The sequence below is a fragment of the Dromiciops gliroides genome, chromosome 1, assembly GCF_019393635.1.
Source record: "Dromiciops gliroides isolate mDroGli1 chromosome 1, mDroGli1.pri, whole genome shotgun sequence".
Taxonomy (NCBI): domain Eukaryota; kingdom Metazoa; phylum Chordata; class Mammalia; order Microbiotheria; family Microbiotheriidae; genus Dromiciops; species Dromiciops gliroides.
This window is the reverse complement of record NC_057861.1, coordinates 600,741,021-600,762,296: the sequence shown is the minus strand read 5'-3', so window position 1 is coordinate 600,762,296 and position 21,276 is coordinate 600,741,021. Positions and strand designations below refer to the sequence as shown.

General features: G+C 46.1%; 1 protein-coding gene across 4 annotated transcripts; it reads right to left on the bottom strand.

Moving 5' to 3' along the window:
* Window positions 1-7,703: 7,703 nt before the first annotated feature.
* Window positions 7,704-20,846, bottom strand: PIGO (phosphatidylinositol glycan anchor biosynthesis class O). 4 transcript variants are annotated; one of them, XM_043975914.1, is made up of 11 exons: window positions 19,931-20,732; window positions 18,240-18,739; window positions 15,824-15,967; window positions 15,361-15,484; window positions 14,500-14,659; window positions 13,939-14,118; window positions 12,155-13,679; window positions 11,423-11,629; window positions 10,860-11,068; window positions 9,672-9,742; window positions 7,704-9,390 (listed from the first exon to the last, which is right to left on the bottom strand). In XM_043975914.1, the coding sequence occupies exons 1-11, from the start codon at window positions 19,975-19,977 to the stop codon at window positions 9,261-9,263; spliced, it is 3,297 nt and encodes a 1,098-aa protein (XP_043831849.1). In that variant the 5' UTR covers window positions 19,978-20,732; the 3' UTR covers window positions 7,704-9,260. The 4 variants fall into 4 exon arrangements, with proteins under 4 accessions (XP_043831849.1, XP_043831863.1, XP_043831857.1 ...); XM_043975928.1 differs by having other exon boundaries at window positions 20,564-20,732; XM_043975922.1 differs by lacking the exon at window positions 19,931-20,732 and adding an exon at window positions 20,755-20,846 and having other exon boundaries at window positions 7,705-9,390.
* Between the last annotated feature and the right edge of the window lie 430 nt (window positions 20,847-21,276).

Genomic DNA, 21,276 nt, shown 5'->3' with positions numbered 1-21,276 from the left:
TACTCTGTCCTTATAAAGCTTCATCTGGAGTATTGTATTCAGTTTTGGGCACAAAGGTTTAAGGACAGTGATAAGTTAGTGTCCAAAGGAGAGCAACCATGGAAGGCCATGAGTTCATGACATAGCCAGTGAAAGAACCGGGCATGTTTAGCCTAGAGAAAATAAAACTCGGGGGCAATATGAAAACTGTTTCAAGTATTTGAAGGATTGTCATGTGGATGAGGGACAAGACCAGGAGTTAATTGGTGAGAGTTGAAAAAAGGCAAATTGAGGTGCATTATCAGAAAAAAAAATTCCTTAAAATGATAGCAGCCTCAAAGCAGAATGGTTAGTTCCAACAGGAGCTAGATTCCCCCTCCATGGAGGTTTTTAGGCAGAGGCCAGATACCTACTTTGGGTCAGTGGGAAAAAAAATTTTTTTTGGTGGGGCAATGAGGGTTAAGTGACTTGCCCAGAGTCATACAGTGTAACGATTGGAATGATGCCACCTGCTGGAGACTTACTGTAGAAAAGCTCTGCCATGAGGAGAAGGCCTCTGAGGGCAAGCCATGTGGTCAAGGTCCTTAGCATAGGGAAGTGACGTTTGCTTCTGGGTACTGTCTATCAAGGCCACCAGCCAATCAACTTAAGGAGCCTCCCATTTCTGGAAGGAGGACACGAAGTAGGAAGCAGATGCTGGTGGAGGGGTTCTTTCTCTTTTGGTTCCTAACCTCACCATAGTGGGTCAGATGATGGGGTCTCTTAGAATGCTCTTTAATAAATACTTAAAACACTTAAATACTCTTGCTAAAGCTTATAATTTATTGGTGACCACTCATTAGATTTTAGATAGTATAGCTAGAATTTTAGCCCCTTACAACAGTTAGTGTCAAGTGTCTGAGGTCGAATTTGAACTCAGGTCCTCCTAAATCCAGGGCCAGTGCTTTATCCACTGCGCCACCTAGCTGCCCTGCAAAATTTTTTTTTAATGTGCAAGTTGGACTAGATGGCTGCTGAAATCTCTTCTCTCAAATTCTCTAATTCCCTAATCAATAAACAAATATTAACTGCCTACTTTGTGCCTAAGCAGCATGCTGTAGTAGTTAGAAAGCTGCCTTAGAAGAGCTGAGTGCAAGTCCTGCAACTGCCACACACTGGATGTGACAGAACAGATCACAACTTCTCAGTGCTATAAACAACTAAGACTATAAGTTTCAGAAAAGATGCTGACCAACCTTAGTAGAGGGAGATTCCTTATGGGGGAATTCACTATATCAATGGTTCAGGCCCCATCCCTATCCCAATTCCTAAGTCAGGTACTGTGCTAAATTCCCAGGAATATAAAAACAAAATTGAAAAGGTCCAACTCTCAAGGAGTTTACATTTATTAGAGGAGACAACATGTACAAAGACAAATATATACAAATGAATACAAGGTGGCTTTGAAAGGGTGTGCACTAATGCCCAAAGGGCTATAAAGTTGTGCATGTACCCTTTGACCCAGCAAAACCACTATTAAGTCTTTTTCCTGTAAAGAATTATTTGTTATTTGAGGTTTTTATGACCCCATCTTTTGGCTAGAATTTTTAAAAACAAAGCACTGGCCTGGGGCTCAGGCGCTGCACCTCTGCAAATGGCACTGGTTGTAGCCATCGCCATGGCACTGGCACCTCACGTCATCACCACTCACTGCTGCCTACATGGACCTGGCAAAATTATAATGACTGGAAGCCCAGTGAGGGCAGTGATGTGACCGTCAGTCAGGGCTGCCAGCCAATTGGCTTGGGGCTATGTGTGGTCAGTCTGGGGTCTGCTGGGAAGAAGTGAAGAGTTTTGCCATTCTAGCTTGAAGCTGGAAAGCAACAGGACATAGTTGTGTGTTCTCAGCTGATCCCTGGGCAGTGGTGTTATTCAGGTCATATCATTTCCCTTCCCCAATTTTTTTTCCTTTCCCTTAATTCTACTGATCTTGCTTGTGTTATTAAGTTCATTCTTGTTAATAAACCCTGTTCTGTTTTTGAGGGAAGCTGTTGGTCTCCTTCCTTGCCCCAATATTGTGGTGAGCCGCCTAGCTAACACTCCCCAATTAAAATTTGGTCCCTACATTGCCAAAGAGATCATGAAAAAGGGAAAAGGACCCACATGTACAAAAATATTTATAACTGCTCTTTTTGTGGTGGCAAAAAATTGGAAATTGAGGGGATGCCCATCAATTGGGGAATGGCTGGACAAGTTGTGGTATATGGATGTAATGGAATACTATTGTGCTGTAAGAAACAATGAGCAGGTGGATTTCAGAGAAAGCTGGAAAAACTTACATGAACTGATGCTGAGTGAGATGAGCAGAACCAGGAGAACACTGTACACAGTATCAACAACATTATGTGTTGATCAACTGTGATAGACTTGACTCTTCTCAGCAATACAATGGTCCAAGATAGTTCCAAAGGGCTCATGATGGAAAATGCTCTCCAAATCCAGAAAAAAAGAACTATGGAATCTAGATACAGATTGAACCATACTATTTCTATTTTTTTTTTCTTTTTTGAGGTTTTTCCTTTTTGCTCTGATTCTTCTTTCACAGCATGACTAATGCAGAAATATGTTTAATGTGATTGTACATATATAACCTATATAAGATTGCTTGCTGTCTTGGTGGGGGAGGGGAGGAAGGGAGAAAAATTTGAAACTAGAAATCTTATAAAAACAAATGTTGAAAACTATCTCTACATGTAACTGGGAAATAATAAAATACTTTTTTGGGGAAAAAGGGAGTACACTAGTACCTGGAGGATCAGCTGCTAGTATGTAGTTGGTACTTGAGCTGAGTTTCATTTGTTTCTTTTGTAAGGCAATTGGGGTTAAGTGACTTGCCCAGGGTCACACAGGTAGTAAGTGTCAAGTGTCTGAGGCTGGATTTGAACTCAGGTCCTCCTGAATCCAGGGCCGATGCTTTATCCACTACTCCATCTAGCTGCTCCCCACATTGCTTTTGGATTACATCATGACCTCATGCCAGGTGCCTTCCCTCCCTATCCCCCTTCCCTCTCCTCCCAAACACACACACACACACACACACACACACACACACACAAATATAGGTGCTAATGGTGGGGACTTTAGGTACACAATGTAATGGGGACTGAGATAGCTCAGAGGTATGTCCAGGCTATTTGTCTCTACTGCAATATTTTCTTACTTCCTATGATAGCTATCTTAGGTCACTCCCTGATAGAATTTTGTATTTAATAGGTAATAGGTTGCCATTGAAGGTTTCTCAAAAGTTGAGTTACATAATGCTGTACTTTAGAAAGATTGGACAAGAAAGGATGGAAGACCAATTCAACAAGCCAAAGGCATGCTGTTGCAACAATCCAAGAGAGAAGTAATGAGTGCCAGAATTAGACTGATAACAAATAGGCATGGAAAGTAGTGACAGGATAAGGATAGACAGGATTTGGTCACCAATTGGATGTAGAGATTGTTAGAAGGCAAATATGATGTTAAGGTTTCAAGCCTGAATGACCGAGTATGCCATTGATAGGAAGAAGGAAGTCACAGAATGAATCTCAAACTTGGAAGGGACCCAACTTGTATCTGAAAGAATTCTCTTCATGACATTACCTACAAGTGGTCATCCAGCCTTTGTCTGAAGACTTCTAATAAGGAAAACAGTAACTATCAAGGAACCATTCGACTTGGGGTTACCTCTAATTATTAGCTTTTCCCTAACATCAAACTCAAAGCTGACTCGTATTGACTTCCTCCCATTGTCCCTAGTTTTGTCCTTTGGGGCCAAAAGGAACAGGCCTGGCCCCTCTTCTACTTGGAAGCCCTTTAGATATTTGGAGATAACCAACATGTACCATGAAGCTTCTCTTCTTTAGGTCAAATATCCAGTTTCATCAAGCAATCGTCATTCGGCTTCATCTTAAAGACCCTCACCATTTCAATCACAATCCTCTAGATACTACAGGTTGTCAAGATCCTTCCCAAAATGTGGTCCCCAGGAATGAACATGACATTTAGTTCAACAAACATTTAGCTACAACAGAACAATCATAATTCCTTGTGTTCTGAATACTGCTTCTCAATGTGGTATAAGAACATATTAAGTTTCTTGGCTTCTATGTTACATTGTTGATTTTGAGATGTACGGTCACTAAAAACTGCAGATCTTTTCCACAAAAACTGGATTTTAGCTATGCCTCCTTCCATTTTGTACTTGTGAAAATAATTTTTGAATCCAAGTGTGATAGATTTAGCAATCTTCCATTAGTTTCTCTGCCCCTGATATAAATCCCTACCCTCCATGCAATCTGATTGGCCTTAGTATTCCCTTTTTTTTTGGGGGGGGGGCAGGGCAATGAGGGTTAAATGACTTGCCCAATGTCACACAGCTAGTAAGTGTCAAATGTCTGAGGCCACATTTGAACTCTGGTCCTTGTGAATCCAGGGCCAGTGCTTTATCCACTGTGCCACCTAGCTTCCCTGGCCTTGGTATTCCTAATGCAGTTCCCTAGTATAGGGGCATAAAAGGTCCCATGCACAAGCGGGGGGCACTTTTCAAGACTTGGTGAGTACCTGAGATGTCACTAGTTACCATGCTCTGATGACTGACTGGATAAGTTTCCAGATGGAGACAAGGGTTGCTGTTGCAACAATCCAAGAGAGAAATGAGTGCCAGAATTAGACTGATAACAAATAGACATGGAAAGTAGTGACAGGAGAGACATTACAAAATAAGGATAGACAGGATTTGGTCACTAATTGGATGTAGAGATTGTTAGAAGGCATCCAGAGAAACTAGTGCCAAAGTCTCCTTGTTGTATATTCTTGCTATACCAGGGCAAAGTCAAACTCCTTTGTTCCGTGACTGCCTTATCTCATCCCAAAGTTGAACCTGAACTAAGCCAATACTGGCTTTAGAACCCCTCCTACACTACCTAGGGGCAGATTTTACATTTGTCTCTATCAGAAGCCTAGAATCACCCGGTTACCTAGTACAACTCATACCTTAGAAATAACCTTCACATCCCAGACAAGTGGTCTTTCATGCTAATTGAGGACCTCCAGTAAAGGAGAACTCAGTACTATAAAGGCAGTCCATCTCACCTTTAGACAAATTACAAAATTTGTCCTTTGTTGAGGTAAAATATTGCTTTTATCTTCTTCACTCAGGCAAATCAGAATAAATCTGATTGCTCTTCAACACAAGCCTTTATTCAAATAAACAATAATTATGTTCCCCCCCACACCAATACTGTATCTTCTCTAGCCTAAACATCCGTAATTCCTTCAACTTACTTTCCTTTTTATGGTATGGTTCTAGGCCACTTTCTGGTCACATTCTTCTGGTGCTTGTTAATGTTTTTCCTAAAATGTTGCCCCAGAACTGAAAACAATATTCCAGGTACTGTCTGACCAGAGCAAAGAATAAGGAGATATCTCCCTTATTGTTCTTGACAAAATAATTTCTTTTTCTTCAACCTTAAGATCATAACGTTTGTCTCATCTAACTAAAGACCATTTGCTGAACTAAAGAGGAAGTGGTAAGGCTGGAGGCCCTGGCCTTTCTGTTCAGGAGATTGACTTACTAGGAATGGGCCTAACATGTGAAGCTGACTTATAATGCACAAAAAGTTCATCTTCTGAATAGGCATTTTTAAAAAGTTGAACTTGAGGATCATAACAGATGAATAATCAAGGCTATAAGCTTGGAGGATGCAAAAGGGGAACAGAATACAGTCACTGGTCACAACTTGAAGAAAAAGAAAAGGGACAGTCAGCATTCATAAATCATGCAATTACTAGGGGCAGCTTGGTGGCATACAGGATAAAGCATGGGCCCTGGATTCAGGAGGATCTGAGTTCAAATCCGGCCTCAGACACTTGACACTTACTAGCTGTGTGATCCTGGGCAAGTCACTTAACCCTCACTGCCCCTCAAAAAAAAAAAAATTAAAATCATGCAATTCCAGAATGGTATTTAAAGAGCACTAGACAGGATTAGGAGATGGGTTCTAAATTTGGTCTTGTAACTAACTCATCATGTGGTTTTGGAGAAGTTACTTTCTTTATAAGACTATATAATCTCTAAATTCTCTTCCAAGTTTCACATTTTGAGGTAGCCTAATTCCATCTCAACTTCTCCCCAAATCAGACTCTATGAAGCTATGGGGGGATCCTAAGTAATGATTGTGTGTCTTATACTCCTAGAAGAGAAGACTGCAATTGGCTGAGCTGATAAGGACATATTTGGTGTATCCTAGACTAGAGGTTAAGGGAACACCATCAAATTTTCTCACCTGGGAGGCCAATTGGAGTAATTTCAATATAATCCAGGCAACTCTTACACACAAAAAGCACCAACTTTTCCTCCTATAACCACATCCCCTCAACTCCTAAGTGTCACTATACCCTAAGATAGCAGTACAAGAGGCAGGTAATCCTCTATCCTCATGGGTCCCATTTGAGGATGCTGGAGCCAAGACTGTGGTCAATCTCCACACACTATAAGGCTCTAGTATGGTTGGTGTAGCTGCTTCTTTCTCCATTTGCTGAGTGCCACACCATCAATTTAGTGAGGCTAAACTACAGGTGTGTATACTGTTACAATAACAGGGTCCTACAAAGGGCTGAAGGAAAGGCTGAGTCTCTGGGCTTGGAATTAACCTCAGGTCCATGAATTTGTTTTTTAGAAATATTTTTATAAATTATTTTGGTGTAACTTGTTTCTTTGTAATGCTATGTATTTTATTTTATGCATTTAAAAATATTATTCTGAGATGGGGTCTGTAGACTCATGACAACAAAGGTTAAGAACCCCGGTGCCAGTCTTTTTCTTTTTCTTCTTTCTTGAACTTCCATAGAGACAAAACTCCCTATATTTTGAGATGTGGAACTAAGATATAAGTGTCTTGGCATTGTAGTGTAACGATTGGAATGACGCCACCTGCTGGAGACTTACTGTAGAAGAGTTCCACCCATGAAGCGAAGGTCTTTGAGGGCAAGACCAGGAGTCTTTTCTTTGGCGTCAGGAAGTGACGGGGGCTAGTGGGAGGAGGAAGGAAGAGACTGGCGCTCAGGCTCACGCTCTTTCCTTTGGACTCTGGCGGAGAAGGGAGCTAGAAATGTGCTCTCCCTTTAATAGATAGGAACCTAGGCCTTTCTCTCTCTCTTTACCAAATTCTTATTCTCCTTAATAAATGCTTAAAAGTCTAACTCTTGCTAAAGCTTATAATTTATTGGTGACCACTCATTAGATATTTTAGACAGACTAGCTAGAATTTTAGCCCTTAACAGTAGCTTGTCAAGATGATTTTTGGATTTTGACTGATCTAACATGTTAGCTATCTCTCTCAGATTCCTGTTGTCTGCAAATGTAATAAGCATGTCATCACCCATATAATTTATAAAAACATTGAATAGTGCAGGATAAGAACAGATCGCTGAAGTGCTCCACTAGAGGCCTCCCTCCAAATTGTTACCAGCCCATTTCAACGGCTCTTTTGAGTCCAATCATTAAGTCAATAACACATTTACCTAACTGTATGGTAATCCACATTTCTCTAATTCACAAGGATAGCATGATTGCCAATTTAAATAAATGAGCTTACCTCTCTGGGTCTCCATTTCTTCATCAACTAGGTGGCACAACAGATAGAAAACTGGGGCTGGTGTCAGGAAGACCTAAATTATAATCTGGTTAAACACTTACTAACTGTATGACCCTGACTGAATCACTTAACCTGTCTGCCTGTTTCCTCAACTTTAAAATGAAAATAATAGCAACCTATCTCCCAGAGTTGTTTTGAGGATGAAATGAGATAGTCTTTGTAAAGCTCCTAGCAAATAGCAGGTGCTCAATAAATACTTATTCCCTTCCCTTCCACCAACCTCCATAAAATTGGCTGGACCAGATGACTTCTGAAGTCCACTCCCACTCTGTGATCCTAGTTAGAGGTTTTTATTTATCCTTGTGTACCTTTTGTAGTTTTTTGCACAGTAGGCACGTAAACATTTGAATCACTGAAATGGGAATAAGGCTGAGAGAGACAAATGGGAGCCAGATTGTGGAGTGCTTTGAGGAATCTGCAATAGGCAACAGGGAGCTAATGAAGACTAAATTTTAAGTAAGCTTACTTAAAATTTAAGCTTTTTAGGAAAAGAAACCTTAGCAATCAGCTATTCCCTCATTTTAAAGATGAAGAAATTCAAGGCCAATGGGAAGTTCTTTACCCTAGGTCAGAAGGAGAGTAAGTACCCAAGTAAATGGTGCAGGATGTCATGGAGAAGGGAGAGTCTGAAAACAGGGAGACCACTTAAACCAGTGCAGAAATTCAGATGAGGGAAATGAGGGCCTAGACTAGGGTAGTAACAATGAGGATGAAAGAGACTCAGTCACACAATGGTCTCACGCAGCTCTCTAATACTGTGTGACTCTTATTTTCCCACCCTGCCTCCCAGACTCGTCTTCCCCTCCAAAATGTGAACCTCCTAAAGGGAAGGCAGTGTCTTCTTTTGTGATATCCCCGAATAACCTCATATGGTGCCCACACTGAGCATAGGTAAACTTAAGCAGATTTACTGAACTGGAAGGAGTGAGGGGTACAGACCCCGGGAGGGATATATTGCAGAATGGCATGGGAGAAGTTGACTGGAACAGGACAGGAATTGAGTACAAACAGTATTCCTCCCCAACAAAGTTCTGCCCCACAGGACAAAAGCATCTTCCCTCCAGCATCTCTTTTTCCTTCACACATACATATTTCTCCAGTGTTTTATTTCAATCTGAGCATACACAGCAGCTCAATTCCCTCACCAGGCCGCCACCCCAGATTTCTCCAATGCCCCCAACCTCATTTAGGTCATTTTGCTTGGTCAGGTTAAGAAGAGAAAATCAATGGAGAAGAGGGTCAGGCCCAGTGCTTCTACATAGCTGCTTGGCCTGCTCCAATCCTTCCAGGGGAGAGGCAATTTCAGCACCTCCCCCCCAGTAAAGTCACTGCTACCACCTGGCTCCACAAGTGTGTGACCCATTACCACAAGCCCCCTGTGAGTGGGGTACACACTCTGTCTGGAGTAGGGGATGCTGGTGACCCAGCGACAACCAGGGCAGGACAGGTCTTCACAGAACTGGGATGAGTCCCAGCCAGAGGCCCTGCTGAGCAAGTTGTCTCAATTCCAGCAGCGTGGGACAAGCCATGTAGAGGTGAACCAGGGCTGGCTTGCCCTGGGAGCATGAGGGAAGCTTGGCCCCAAGGTCCATGTGACAAAAGCTACCTCTCCTGGGAGAGAATGAGCTGCTTGAACCAGGACCCCACAGCTCTGTCCACCCACATCACCAGGGCCACACCCAGTAGGAGTGCTAGGCTGCTCACCACAAAACCCACAGCTTCAAAGATGAACCTACAAGCAGAGAGGCAGGGCCATTAGGATGGTGTAACATGGCAGGGGGCATTAGTAGAAACCAGTAAGTTCAATGGAAGCTAGCCTTTTCTGTTCATTCTCTTTGACACTCTGGAAGGATGTACAAGCCCCCAATTCATCAGGCCACCACCACCCCTCTTCCAGAAGTTACCTCTTTACTTCCTTTTGATTCTGTCTGGGCAGAGTGATACCCAAATCAAATCCTCCACTCCGGACCACACCTACCCTATATTCCTCCTTCATTGAAAATAGCCACTCACTTGGGAGCAAACACCTTCCAGACCATGAGATGTCTCCGGAGTATGGAAGCTGCCAAAACACAGGCTAAGACCTGGAGGGGAAGAAAAGAGTGAGGATAACTGGAATGGGGGATATCAGTGTGAAGAGGCAGAGAAAGATTAGAGGTGAAACGCTCATGTGAGAATGAGAAAAGTCGAGGGGCATATGAGAGGAAGAGCACTGCCTGGTACTCTGTAGACTCAGGCTCTGCTTTGGACTTGTCTGCCACCTTGCTGTGTGATCTCAGCCAAGTCACTCGACCACATGAACAGTCATCTCATGGATAAAAACAGTGATCTTGAAAGCTCTGTTAAAACTCTACGATTGGGGGCAGCTAGGTGGCGCAGTGGATAAAGCACCAGCCCTGGATTCAGGAGGAACTGAGTTCAAATGTGGCCTCAGACACTTGACACTTACTAGCTGTGTGACCCTGGGCAAGTCACTTAACCCCAATTGCCTTACCAAAAAAAACCAAAACCAAAAAACACCCAAAACTCTATGATTCCTCATCTCTCATGCTTAGAGCCCCTGCCTCTTGGGGATAATACTAAATAAACTGCTGCCTCCTCACTCTGGGAAAGAACTGAGTGAAGAATCCGTGCTCCCATCTCCTGGATGCTTGTCCCTGGTCAGCTGAAGAACTCTCCATACACCATTACCTGGGTCTGGTTCATGGTGTGGTGGAGAAAGAACTGGACTTGGAGCCAAGAGATCTGTGTTCTAGTCTCGATTCTACCACTGACTCAATATGTGCTCTTGGAAAAATGATATGCCTTCAGTTTCTTTACCTGTAAGCTGGAGAAAATAATTTTGGTCCTTTCATAGAGGATTGTGGGGACCTAATCAGAGAAGGTATTTCAAAGAGCTTTGAAAACTACAGGCACTGACAGTGAAGCAAGCCTCCTCCCTCTCTGCAGAGGGGTGGTAGACTACAGATCCATAAGGAGGTACACGTTTTCAGACAACACCAATGTGTTGATTTGTTTTGTTTGATGGCACTTACTTCTTTTACGGGAGAGTTGTACTGGGATGGGGGAGTCACTAGGAAGTGACAGTGATATTTTTTTCCAAAAGCACCAATAAAACATGTAAAGGAGTAAAGTTAAGAGTATTAACCCTTCAGCTTCCTTCCCTTGAAATCCCCAGCCATACCAGTTAATCATACTCACCTGTACACCCAGAATGAAGAGGTACTTGAGACCCAGCTGCAGGAGTGCAGCATTGAAATGGTGAGGGGCATCCCGGAGACGCATCTCCATCAAGGGCTCCTCCTCCTTCTCTCCTTCCACCTCAGCCCCACTGGCCAGGGGCTTCTTCTTCTTCCTAGAGCCTTGGCCCTCACACACAAAGGGCCAGAGCAAGAGCAGTGGGCAGCCAACTGCCTCCGGGGGTGAGGAAAACATAGGTCTGGGGTCACCTTAGGTTCCAGGAACAAGCCTCGATCCCTACAGGACAGCCCCACCCTGACTTAATTCTGTACTTTAGCCAGATCAGGCTGGGAGCTTCACAAAGTAGAAGACTTCTCTCTAACAAAGAAGTTTGCAGGGGGGGGCCTTCTCTCATGATACCTTGGCCAGAGTCTTAACCACTGAGCAACTGAGATCAAAGGATGGAAGAAATAACAAAGTTCTTCCCTTCACCTCTGTACCACTCAGGTGGGACTACCGCCACTCCCCTCAAGAGTCCTGGGCTCAGTTCCAGAAGAAGGAATGGAGGATGGGTGATAAGATACCTGAAAAAAGAAGATGGGAGGCAAAGGTGTTGGCCCCCACGAGCAGAGCAGGCAGCACAGGGGATGAACCATGCCCCTCAGGGAAGCCCACAAAGGCAGCATTCCAGTGGATGGCTGGAAAGACAGGCTGATGGCCCGTGGAGTAGAAGGTCTGAGTGGCTGTGAGAGCCCACGCGGAGATGGCTAGCCATGGCACGGAGAAGGGCCCTGGAAGCAGACACACACATCCTCACCGTAACCCTGTCAGCCTTCCCACCACACCACAAACAATGTCACACAACTACCCTGTACTCTACTATCTGAATACTACTTCCTATACTCTGACCCTACCCCTACCTAGCATCTGTCTCCTATGCCTTATCACCCTGATCCACCCTCCTCCATGATCACAGTTGCAGACAAATGGTCACCCAACTGCCTAAAGAGTGAGTGGGCTACAACTCCTCTAGAGGAAGCAGTCCTGGGTGGGGAGGGGGAAGGAGAGGGCAGGTGTAGAGCAGGGGGAGGTGCTAGATCCCTTCCTTCTCCCAAATGCTGATAGCCCTTGAGATCTAGTGATGGCAGCATTATGGAGTGAGACCAAATGGCAAGGTGACCAAAGTAGGCCTGGATTACCAAGGGGATGCCAACCTCTATCCCAGCCTCACTGGTTCACCTGAGAATATACCTGTCCCAATGGCAAGGAGATGAATATTCTAGGGGAATCTATAGATGGACTGCCCTGCTGCATACCAGGGCTTCTGGTAGGGGTCCCAACAGCAGCGGCGAGCAGCTGCAAGAGCAGGAAACTCTGCAGGAAGAGGATCAGGAAGGCGAGGCTGATCCGCTCAGTGTGCAACAGCAGCAGCGGGAAGGCCAGCAGGGTAAGAGCAGTCACCACGGCAGCAGAGTACACACTCCCTAGCCCGTAGGCAGCCAGAGCCAGCGATGTCTGGCCCCCACCCCCAGCTAGCTTTCCCCTCAGTGCCTCCTGCATTCGACGGTAGATCTGAGGGACCACGTAGTCCAGGTCAGCCTGGGAGGTGGGGGGTCCCACAAAAGGAACCATAATAGGGTTGGGGCTGCTTGCCCCAGTCTTGACCAATACTGTGACAGGCTGCCAAAGCAGCAGCCCCAGTCCTATGGCTGCCAGACCCAGTACAGCCCGTGGCAACCCTACCACAGCCCCAGACACCAGGGCTTGTAGCCTGGGGGGTGCCTCATCTGAGCCTGAGGCCAGTGCCCAGTGGGCAGCAGTGCCCAGTGCCATCAGTGGCAATCCCCAGCGCACAAAGAGGACTGGAGGTGCAGGGCTGTTAAGATTTCCACAGCGGCGCAGCCAAAATCGTACAGATAGGACCAGCACCCCTAGTGCCCCTAAACATGCCCCATACCAGAGGTTCTTGGCCTGGCCACCACCCATGGCAGATAGAGGAGCTAACCAGGGTGATGACTGGCAAACAGGTGTCTCTTCTGGGCAGCGATGGAAAAGGCTAGAGAGGCGTACACAGAGGAGCAGGCCAACTAGTAGCCCTAAGGCCCGTGGACCCTCCCGACGTGCCACAGATGCTGTGGGGGAGCTGAGGCAAGAAGCTGTGGGGCCACCCCCCAGGAGACGGCCCTCCCAGTGCAACTGAGCCACCAGAAACAGGGACAGTGAACACAGAAGGAAGGGGGCTGCCCGGGCCTCAGCCAGGACAAAGCTGTCAGAGAAGAGGGCAGCAGATCGGAGGAACAGGAGCACCAGGATGGGCAAAGGGCCTGGGAGGAAGACTGCCATTGGCAGCTTCCACCTCAACTTTAAAGCCCATAGGAAGGCCATGAGGGAGGTGGCTGCACCCCCTGCACACAAGAGAGCTGGCTCTAGCCCAGTCCCACCTGCTATCAGTCCCCCAGCTAGCAAGGCAACCCCTGCCAGACCCCAGGCCACAGACCTTAGGAGCAGGCAGTGGAAGGGGAATTCAGGGGAGCTGGTGAGCCCAGAGGTCACTAGGCAGAGGAGGCAGGTAGAGGCCAGGAGTACAGTGCCCCCTATCATTCGGGCTGGGCGGAATCGAGCCCATGTCTCTGTGCAGGCTGTCCGAGCACCCTGCAAGAACAATCTCAGCTGGGAGATCAGAGCCTGTATGTCGACCTCTCTGACCTCTCCAGTCTTCAGCTGATCTAGCAGTTGCTCATATTCAGAGGATGCAGAGGAGAAGAGGTTCTGAAGGCGCTGCACCTCTTCAGGGGGCAGGTCCTGGGCAGCTAATGAGTAAGCATGAAGAAATCGGGATACCTGGGGGAAGGAAACATGGGAGTTACAAGGGATGGGATGGGGGTGGAGAGGGAACAAAACAGAGATGAACAGAGTGGCCAGAGAGCCCCAGGGCCAGAACCCATAACTTATATGGGGTGAATAGGAACAGAAATGGGCCAGGAGGTGATGGGAAGCATGAGGATGACATGGTCAGCCTATGGGTTTTTGTTCAGGTTCCTAACTCCTGGGTCTCCAGTCCAACATAGCCTCTGTCCCTAGGGAACCCCAGCCCCTCTACCTGTTGGGCATTGAGATGGTAGGCAGAGGCCTGGGCAAGAGCTGTAGCGAGAGGCTGAGTATCTCCTTCCCTTGAAAAAAGGTCTGCCATCACCTCTCCAATGTTTCCAAAAGGTATGGGCAGGCCAAGCAGGAGGGCCAATGTCGGCACTAGGTTCACCTGGGGAACCACTTCTGGGTCCTGGAGGCAAGAAAACCAGAGGGAGGAATGCATCAGTGGAAAGGGTGGAGGGAAAAGGTGAGGAAAAAGGCTACTTTGTAGAGCTAGCTTAGAGGGCAATGACAGGGAGCAGGAGACACCATTAAAGTGAAAGAGATGGGTAGGAGTAGTGGGGGGCAGGGTATCTAGGGGGAAAGAAGGAAGTGATGGCAAAGTGGTGGAAGCATAAGGAAAGCAAGATGATACCTGGGGAAGGAGAAGATAACGTGGAAAAGTCTTGTTAATTGTGGGGAAGGGGGTGAAACAGTCACCCAACGAACGCTGAGACCCGAAAGAGAGTTCACAGGAGCCAAAAGGAAAGGGGAGAGCTGGGCAAGAGAACTAGTGCCTTACTGTACTTACCTCCAGGGGAGCCCTGGGGAAAAGGGGAAAAGGGCTGTAGAGAAAGAGTGCAGCTGTGACTTCTGGCTTGCTGTCCCCACCATGATCTCCTGTCTCTGTCATGCCATGATCTCCAGCCACCACCAGCAGCGTATCATTTTCCAGTTGCTCCACAAGGGTCCTGATTGCAGGGCAACAAACAGTGGGGAAAGAGAAGGGACCACTGGAAAGATCCTAGCCTGGGTACCATCATCCCTTGAGCCCTGGCAGTGCCTAAAAAGCATTCTCAGGAGCTTGTGGTTTTGCAAAGTACTGCGTTACTTTGTTTAGCCCTTACACGATAACTCTATGAGGCAAGCTAGGCAAATCATCTTCCTATTTCATCTATAAAGAAACTGAGGTGCAGAAAAGTCAACTCCTCTGTCTAAAGTCCCATGGGTAACTAGGTCCCATGACCCTCAGGCTCGTTTTCTATGGGACCCAACTTACTCAGTGAGTAGAGGGAACCCAAAGAAGTAAGAATTCTTGAGCTTCAGAAAGAGGAAACTGGTGGCAATAATTAGTGGGGACAGCAGAGTACAGACAAAGTCCGAGCAATGCATATCTGATCCCACAAGCACACCAATAGAGACCCAACAGATACACAGAGACCTTCCCCCAACTTCCATACCATACTCTCCCCCAGGGAGAAGATGGCAGTCTTTCAAATCAGATCATGCTCTATTCCAAACTAAACCCCAAAACACACACACACACACACACACACACACACACACACACACACACACACTCTCTCTCTCTCTCTCTCTCTCTCTCTCTCTCTGCCCCAATCAATTGGGCCCTGCCTCCTGCCCACAATCAAACTTCTCTGGTACAACTTACTGAAGCATCTGGTCCATCTGGTTGAGCTTCTTGGCCATCTCAGGATGGTGGGGACCATGTTTGTGGCCACAGTGATCCACACCCAGGAAGTGAGCAATCAGCAGGTCCCAGTCATCTCTGTCCACTATAGAGACCAACACTGACAAAGAGGGCCTAATTCCCCTCCTCAATTTCCCAGCCTTTAATATTCCTCTACCAATGGACACTGATTCCAATCTTCATCACCCAGAGCAGTACCATCCACAGGACCCTCAAAGCAACACATCCTTACCCCTTTGCAAACTGTAGCTCAAAATTAGATCCAATGTATTCTGGGACAAATAGTCTCTGTGGTCTCAGCTTTATTTCATAAATTGAGTATTGCAACTAGTTTCTCAGAATGGGACCCAAGTATAAGACTGGTCTGTCCCCAGCCCTCCCTTTCATCAGAGTCTAAGCCCAGATCCCAGTTAGGACTGCTCACTGGTAGGGAAGAGGTGCTCCAGGATGCCATTGTCCACAGTGTGTAGATCTTTGACATTGAAGGATGGGAAGAAGAAGGCTTGAGAAAAAGCTCCTGGGAACAGGCCCTCCCAAGTGTCATCCCCCATGAAGACCACTCGTTTCCCTGTAGCATCAGGACAGTCAGAGAGATGTCAGGCATCAAGCAATGGAGGGAACCATTTGAAGATTGTTTTGTAGTATGGCCTCATTCTACAGTTCCTGTCTTTCCTTCTCCCACCAATATAAATCCTTTGCTCTAGCCAAGTCAAGTCTTCTCACAAGGCAATGACTCATCACTCTTATACCCCTGCTTTTGCTTACACCATTCACCCCATTTGTAATACTCTCCTCTCATTGTTTATCCAAATCCTATCCATCACTAAAAATGTAATTGAAGTTGCACATCTTACATGAAGCCTTAAGTAGCCATACTAATCTACTGTAATCTCTTTCCAAATATCTACAGTAATTCTAGTCTGACAAAACATAATTTACTGTCACATAAGTACTTAATTATATCAATCAACAACCCAAAACAGGCCCATTCATCAAAGAGCTTTTATTTCTTTTACTGTTCTCTAATTGTTTGATAAAAGTAAATAATTTTCCTTAACTATGCTGTAAATCCCTTGGGGGAAGGGACCATACCCTTACTGGGGCAATAGCCTGAACAAAGTTTAGCACAGGGCTGGGTAAACATCAGGGACTCAAACTGCCTGATCAAAATCTAGGGAGGCTGGAGGGTAGCTAGGTGACACAATGGATAAAAGCACTGGCCCTGGATTCAGAAGAACCTGAGTTCAAATCTGGCCTCAGACACCTGACACTTACTAGCTGTGTGACCCTGGGCAAGTCATTTAACCCTCATTGCCCCGCAAAAAAAAAAAAGTAGGGAGGCAGATAAAATAGGAGGAACGAAACCCCAGACAAAGAAGAAAGTGATGGTGAAGGAGAAAAGTGATGGTGAAGAAAGAGGTGGTGAAAGGAAGGGAACACACAAGGAGGAAAGGGAAGGTGTGAAAGAATCTGTGTAGTATACTGGAAGAAGCATGATATTGGAAGTAAGAACACAGGGGTTCTAGTCACAGCTCTTCCACAAATTAACTCTGTGATCTTAGGCAAATGACTTTCACCCACTAGGCTGAGTTCACCCATAAAATGAGAGGGTAGGAACAGATCAGAGGTTCTCACAGATTTGTCTGTATTATGAACCTATTCATCAGTTTAGTAAAGCCCATGGAACCTTTTTTAGAGTAATGTTTTTAAATGCATAGGATTACAAAGAAAACGAATTATACTGAATACAGTTAACAAATATATATATTTAAAGTTCATGGAACCCAGACAAAGAAATCCTGGATTAGCAGGTCTCTAAAGTTTCTTCCCACACTAACCCTCTATGTCTTAATAGCAGTTCAAGTGTCTTGAGTTTTTACTCAAGGGGTTTGAGCTTAAAGTTCAACATGAATCAACTGTGAGACACCTCTCCCCCCCTCCAAAAAAACCATGTGATTTTAGACTAAGTTAAAAGAAATATAGTGTTTGATATAGCTTAAGACACTAGTGTCTAAAAGAAATATAACCAAAGGAGTTATGTCTCATTGTACTCTCTGGCCAAACAACATGTGGGCATGTTGTGTTCCATTTTGGTACCATGACATCAACATTTAAAAAGGACATTAACTTAGCTGTGTGACCCTGGGCAAGTCACTTAACCTTCATGCCCCCCCCCCCCAAGACATTAACAAACTGGTATATATCCAGAGGAGCTTGACCAGAATGATGTTTGAAGGTCTGAAAATATAAAGATGGATTGAAGGACCTGGGGACAAAGTACAGAACTAGGAACAATGGGTTTAATTTTCAGAGGTAGACTTTCTAATGATTAGCATTGCCTTGGTAGGCTATTACTAGGGGTATAAAAGCAGAAGCTGGATGGCTACTTGTCAGAGTAGGGGTTTGGACTAGATGGTCCTTTTTTTTTTTTTAAATGAGGCAATTGGGGTTAAGTGACTTGCCCAGGATCACACAGCTAGTAAGTGTTAAGTGTCTGAGGCTGGATTTGAACTCAGGTACTCCTGACTCCAGGGCCGGTGCTCTATCCACTGCACCATCTAGCTGCCCCTGTCCTTTTTTTTTTTTAATAGTGGGTTTTTTGGTTTTGGATTTTTTGCAGGGCAATGAGAGTTAAGTCACTTGCCTAGGGTCACACAGCTAGTAAGTGTCAAGCGGTCAAGTGTTTGAGGCCGAATCCTGAATCCAGGGCCGGTGCTTTATGCACTGCGCCACCTAGCTGCCCCCGATGGTCCCTTTCAACTCCAAGATTCCATTATCTTAAGATCGTTAAGAAGTTAACAATCTAAGATTCTAACAATCCATAACCTTATTAAACTGACCAGTGTTGTTAAGCTGAGCAATGAGGTTATCTTCTTGGACGGCATAGCTAGCAAAGTTGCTCCCAGCATCGATGAAGGTAGGTAAAGAGCCTGTGGTGAGGGCCTTGAGTCGTTGCATGGTGGTGGTGGGTGGGTCAGCCAGGAACCGGTAGAGGCGAGCATGTTGTGGCTGAGTTTCCAGAAGGTGCTGTATGGAGCCCAGCCTTCCTAGGAAAGGTTGTGGGGCAGGAAGGCCACCTGGCCAAGGTTGCACAAAATCAAATCGAAGTGCATCTATCAGCACTACCACAGCTCGAGAAAATCGAGGAGCTGTCCAGCAGGCCCCTGGCTCACCTCGGCCACCTCCCACCAGAGGTCCCTTTCCAGGCAACTCCTGACAGCTGCTATGATTGTTAAGCTCCAGCCGTGTGAGCAGGAAGCCACTGGTGAAGAGAGCGATGCCGGCATAAAAGAGGAAACAGACCCAGGCCAGGAAAAACAGTACCAGGGCCTTCAGCATTCTGGAAATCAGGAAGACAGACACACATTACTTAGGTTCTCATTGCTCAACTTAAACTTTTGTGCAATTTCTCTCTCCTTTAACCTCTCCCTCCCTATCTCTTTCTCTTCCCTCCCACCCCTTTTTTCCACCTCTCAGTCTGTCTCATGTAAATCTTCCAAGACAGACAAGTCAAGGACACTTAAGGTGCAGAAAACAGGTTCTCCTAGCTTCTTCAATCAAATTCCAGTACAAAGCCACCACCTCAAGCCTTCCTTGAGGCCATTCTCTAACTCAACAGTACAATGTCACCTTCCATTTAAAGTTCAATGGATTATTAAAACTTTTGTAAAAAATAATTCTACACTGCTTCAACAATGGCATGGACTGTCTCGTTTTGTGCCTGTTTTCACTTCTGTAAAACTGACGAGATGGCCTCTATGGTCTCTTCTAGCTCTAGATCTATGACCATGATTCCCATCAGACCATCAGACCTGAGGAATTCCTCAGTGTGAAGTCCTCCTTTTCCTTTGGTTAGAAATCATCTACTATAGCAAATGGACCTACACCAAGAAAGCCAGAGGTTAGACAAGGATAATAATAGCACCTACCTCCTGGGGTAATTGTGAGGATAAAAGCAGAATATGTGAAAAGTGCTTTGCAAACCTTAAAGAGCTATGTAAATGCTAGCCATTATTAAAACATTATTGTTATTAGACATTAAAAATGTCTGACAATGAGGGTTGGATAATACAAACTGTCATGCGTCAGACTCTTAAATGCAATACTGGCTGAAAAGAGAGAAATGGGTGTTCTGACCATAGCCAGAAGGAGGATACCCTTGTCTCCTTTTATTCCCAAATATAGGTTCTAGGATTACCATCTACTGCGTAAGCAGCATGAAGAAACTGGGATACTCCCCAGGGAGAAGGGATGGCTCTTTTAACACAGGCTGAACAGCAAGTGTGGGAACAGAATATCAATCCAACAACAGCCTCTTCTCTGGGACACAAGACACATAAAAAAGTGAGATCACTCTAACCTAAGATGTCTCCATGAGTTCTTTCTCCTCTCTCATTTTTTCTCTCTCTTAAAACTCCCTTCTCTCTTGCCACTCCCTACCCCACAAACAAGTTTAGGCAGTGCAGAGCATGGGGCCCTTTGCTTTTATCGCTTCCTTAGAAGCACCGCCCTCCTTGCCCTCCCTTCCTACCTAGAGACCAAGCTCTGTCCTGTCAAAGTCACCTTCACCGGTATCATATGCACAGGCCACTCCTCATTTGGGGAGATTAGGCACAAAGGAAGGAACCATTAGGGACAACGGAGGGGAGGGGAGGGGAGGGGAAGGGGATGAAAGAGTGCCCAAGATAGAGATTGGTGAAGGAGAACCTAAAACACACCAATAGATGGAGAGTGACGGAATACTTGGGAGAAAGGGGGGTACTGGGACAGGGACGCTGTGGGGGGATTTGGGGGATCAGGGGAGTGGTATAAAGTAAGAAGCAGAAACAGCACAGGGGGAGAGATATTGGGGAATAGGAGAGAGGCATTGGGAGGATGGGGTCACGGGAGGGGGAGGGTGTTAGGGCACTTAAGGGGGAGTAGTGATAAGTGGGATGCTTTAGGGGTGTTAGAAACAGGGGCAGGGACTGGGGAGTGCAGGAACACGAGAACAAGGGGAAGGGGTGGGGGGCACTGAGGAGGAAGGGGAGTGGGGTACGTTACCGGTGTAAGAGACAGAGGGGAGGGGCTGGGGGTACACAGACACTGAAGGTGGAGGGGTCGGAGGAACGCAGGGGCAGAGGGACGCGCGAGAAAGGAAGGCCATAGACCGTCGAGAGCACACCTGCGGCAGGAGGATGACGGAAAACTACGAGGCAAAGGAGGACGGACAGGACATGCAAACACATGGACCCCAGCTGCCCTCCCCGGCCCGGGGATGGGGTCAGAAAGATAGGACTACTAAGGGACGTCCCTCCCACCCGGATCAGGATCCCAGGGGACCCCCGACGAGATCTCCGGACACCCTCAAGTCACCTATGAGCGGTACAGCAAGCAGCCGGAAGCAGAGCGCCAGGAACCGGAAGTGATGTTCAGGTTCGCCAATCCCCTCCTTCCCCCTCCCACACACCATAGAGAAGAGGGCGGACAGAGCTAGAGTGGAACGCAATACCTAGAGCGCCACCTCCTGAAAACACTCGCATACGAATAGGGAAGAAATGTAGCGATGGAGGCAGAGGTCCCAGGGACAGCCTGGGGGCCTCCCAACAGTCCTGAGCGGTGGGGGGGGGAATGTTTTTTTATCTTTGCATCCCCAACAACTGGCAATAGTAGGCACTTAATAAACGTTTTTTTAAATGAACTGTGGGCTGCAACTCATTCCTCACCTTCAAATCACCCTTTTGAATGGTAAGGTAAAGTTCTCAAAAAACTTTAGTCCTTCATACTGACATTTCCCCATAGGCATCACTTGTCACACTTAAGACACCCCATACTAACTGGGGTAGGTGGAAAGGAATCCAAACCCCTTATTAAATGGGGCAGGAGGAAAGGGATTAA

Coding starts and splice junctions, on each gene's coding strand:
- PIGO (XM_043975914.1), bottom strand. CDS start 19,977: ATGATACCGGTGAAGGTGACTTTGACAGGACAGAGCTTGGTCTCTAG. Junction 9,743..10,859: donor TCTTCATTCTGGGTGTACAG/GTGAGTATGATT, acceptor CTTCCCCTCCAG/GTCTTAGCCTGTGTTTTGGC. Junction 9,391..9,671: donor TGGAAGGTGTTTGCTCCCAA/GTGAGTGGCTAT, acceptor CTCTGCTTGTAG/GTTCATCTTTGAAGCTGTGG.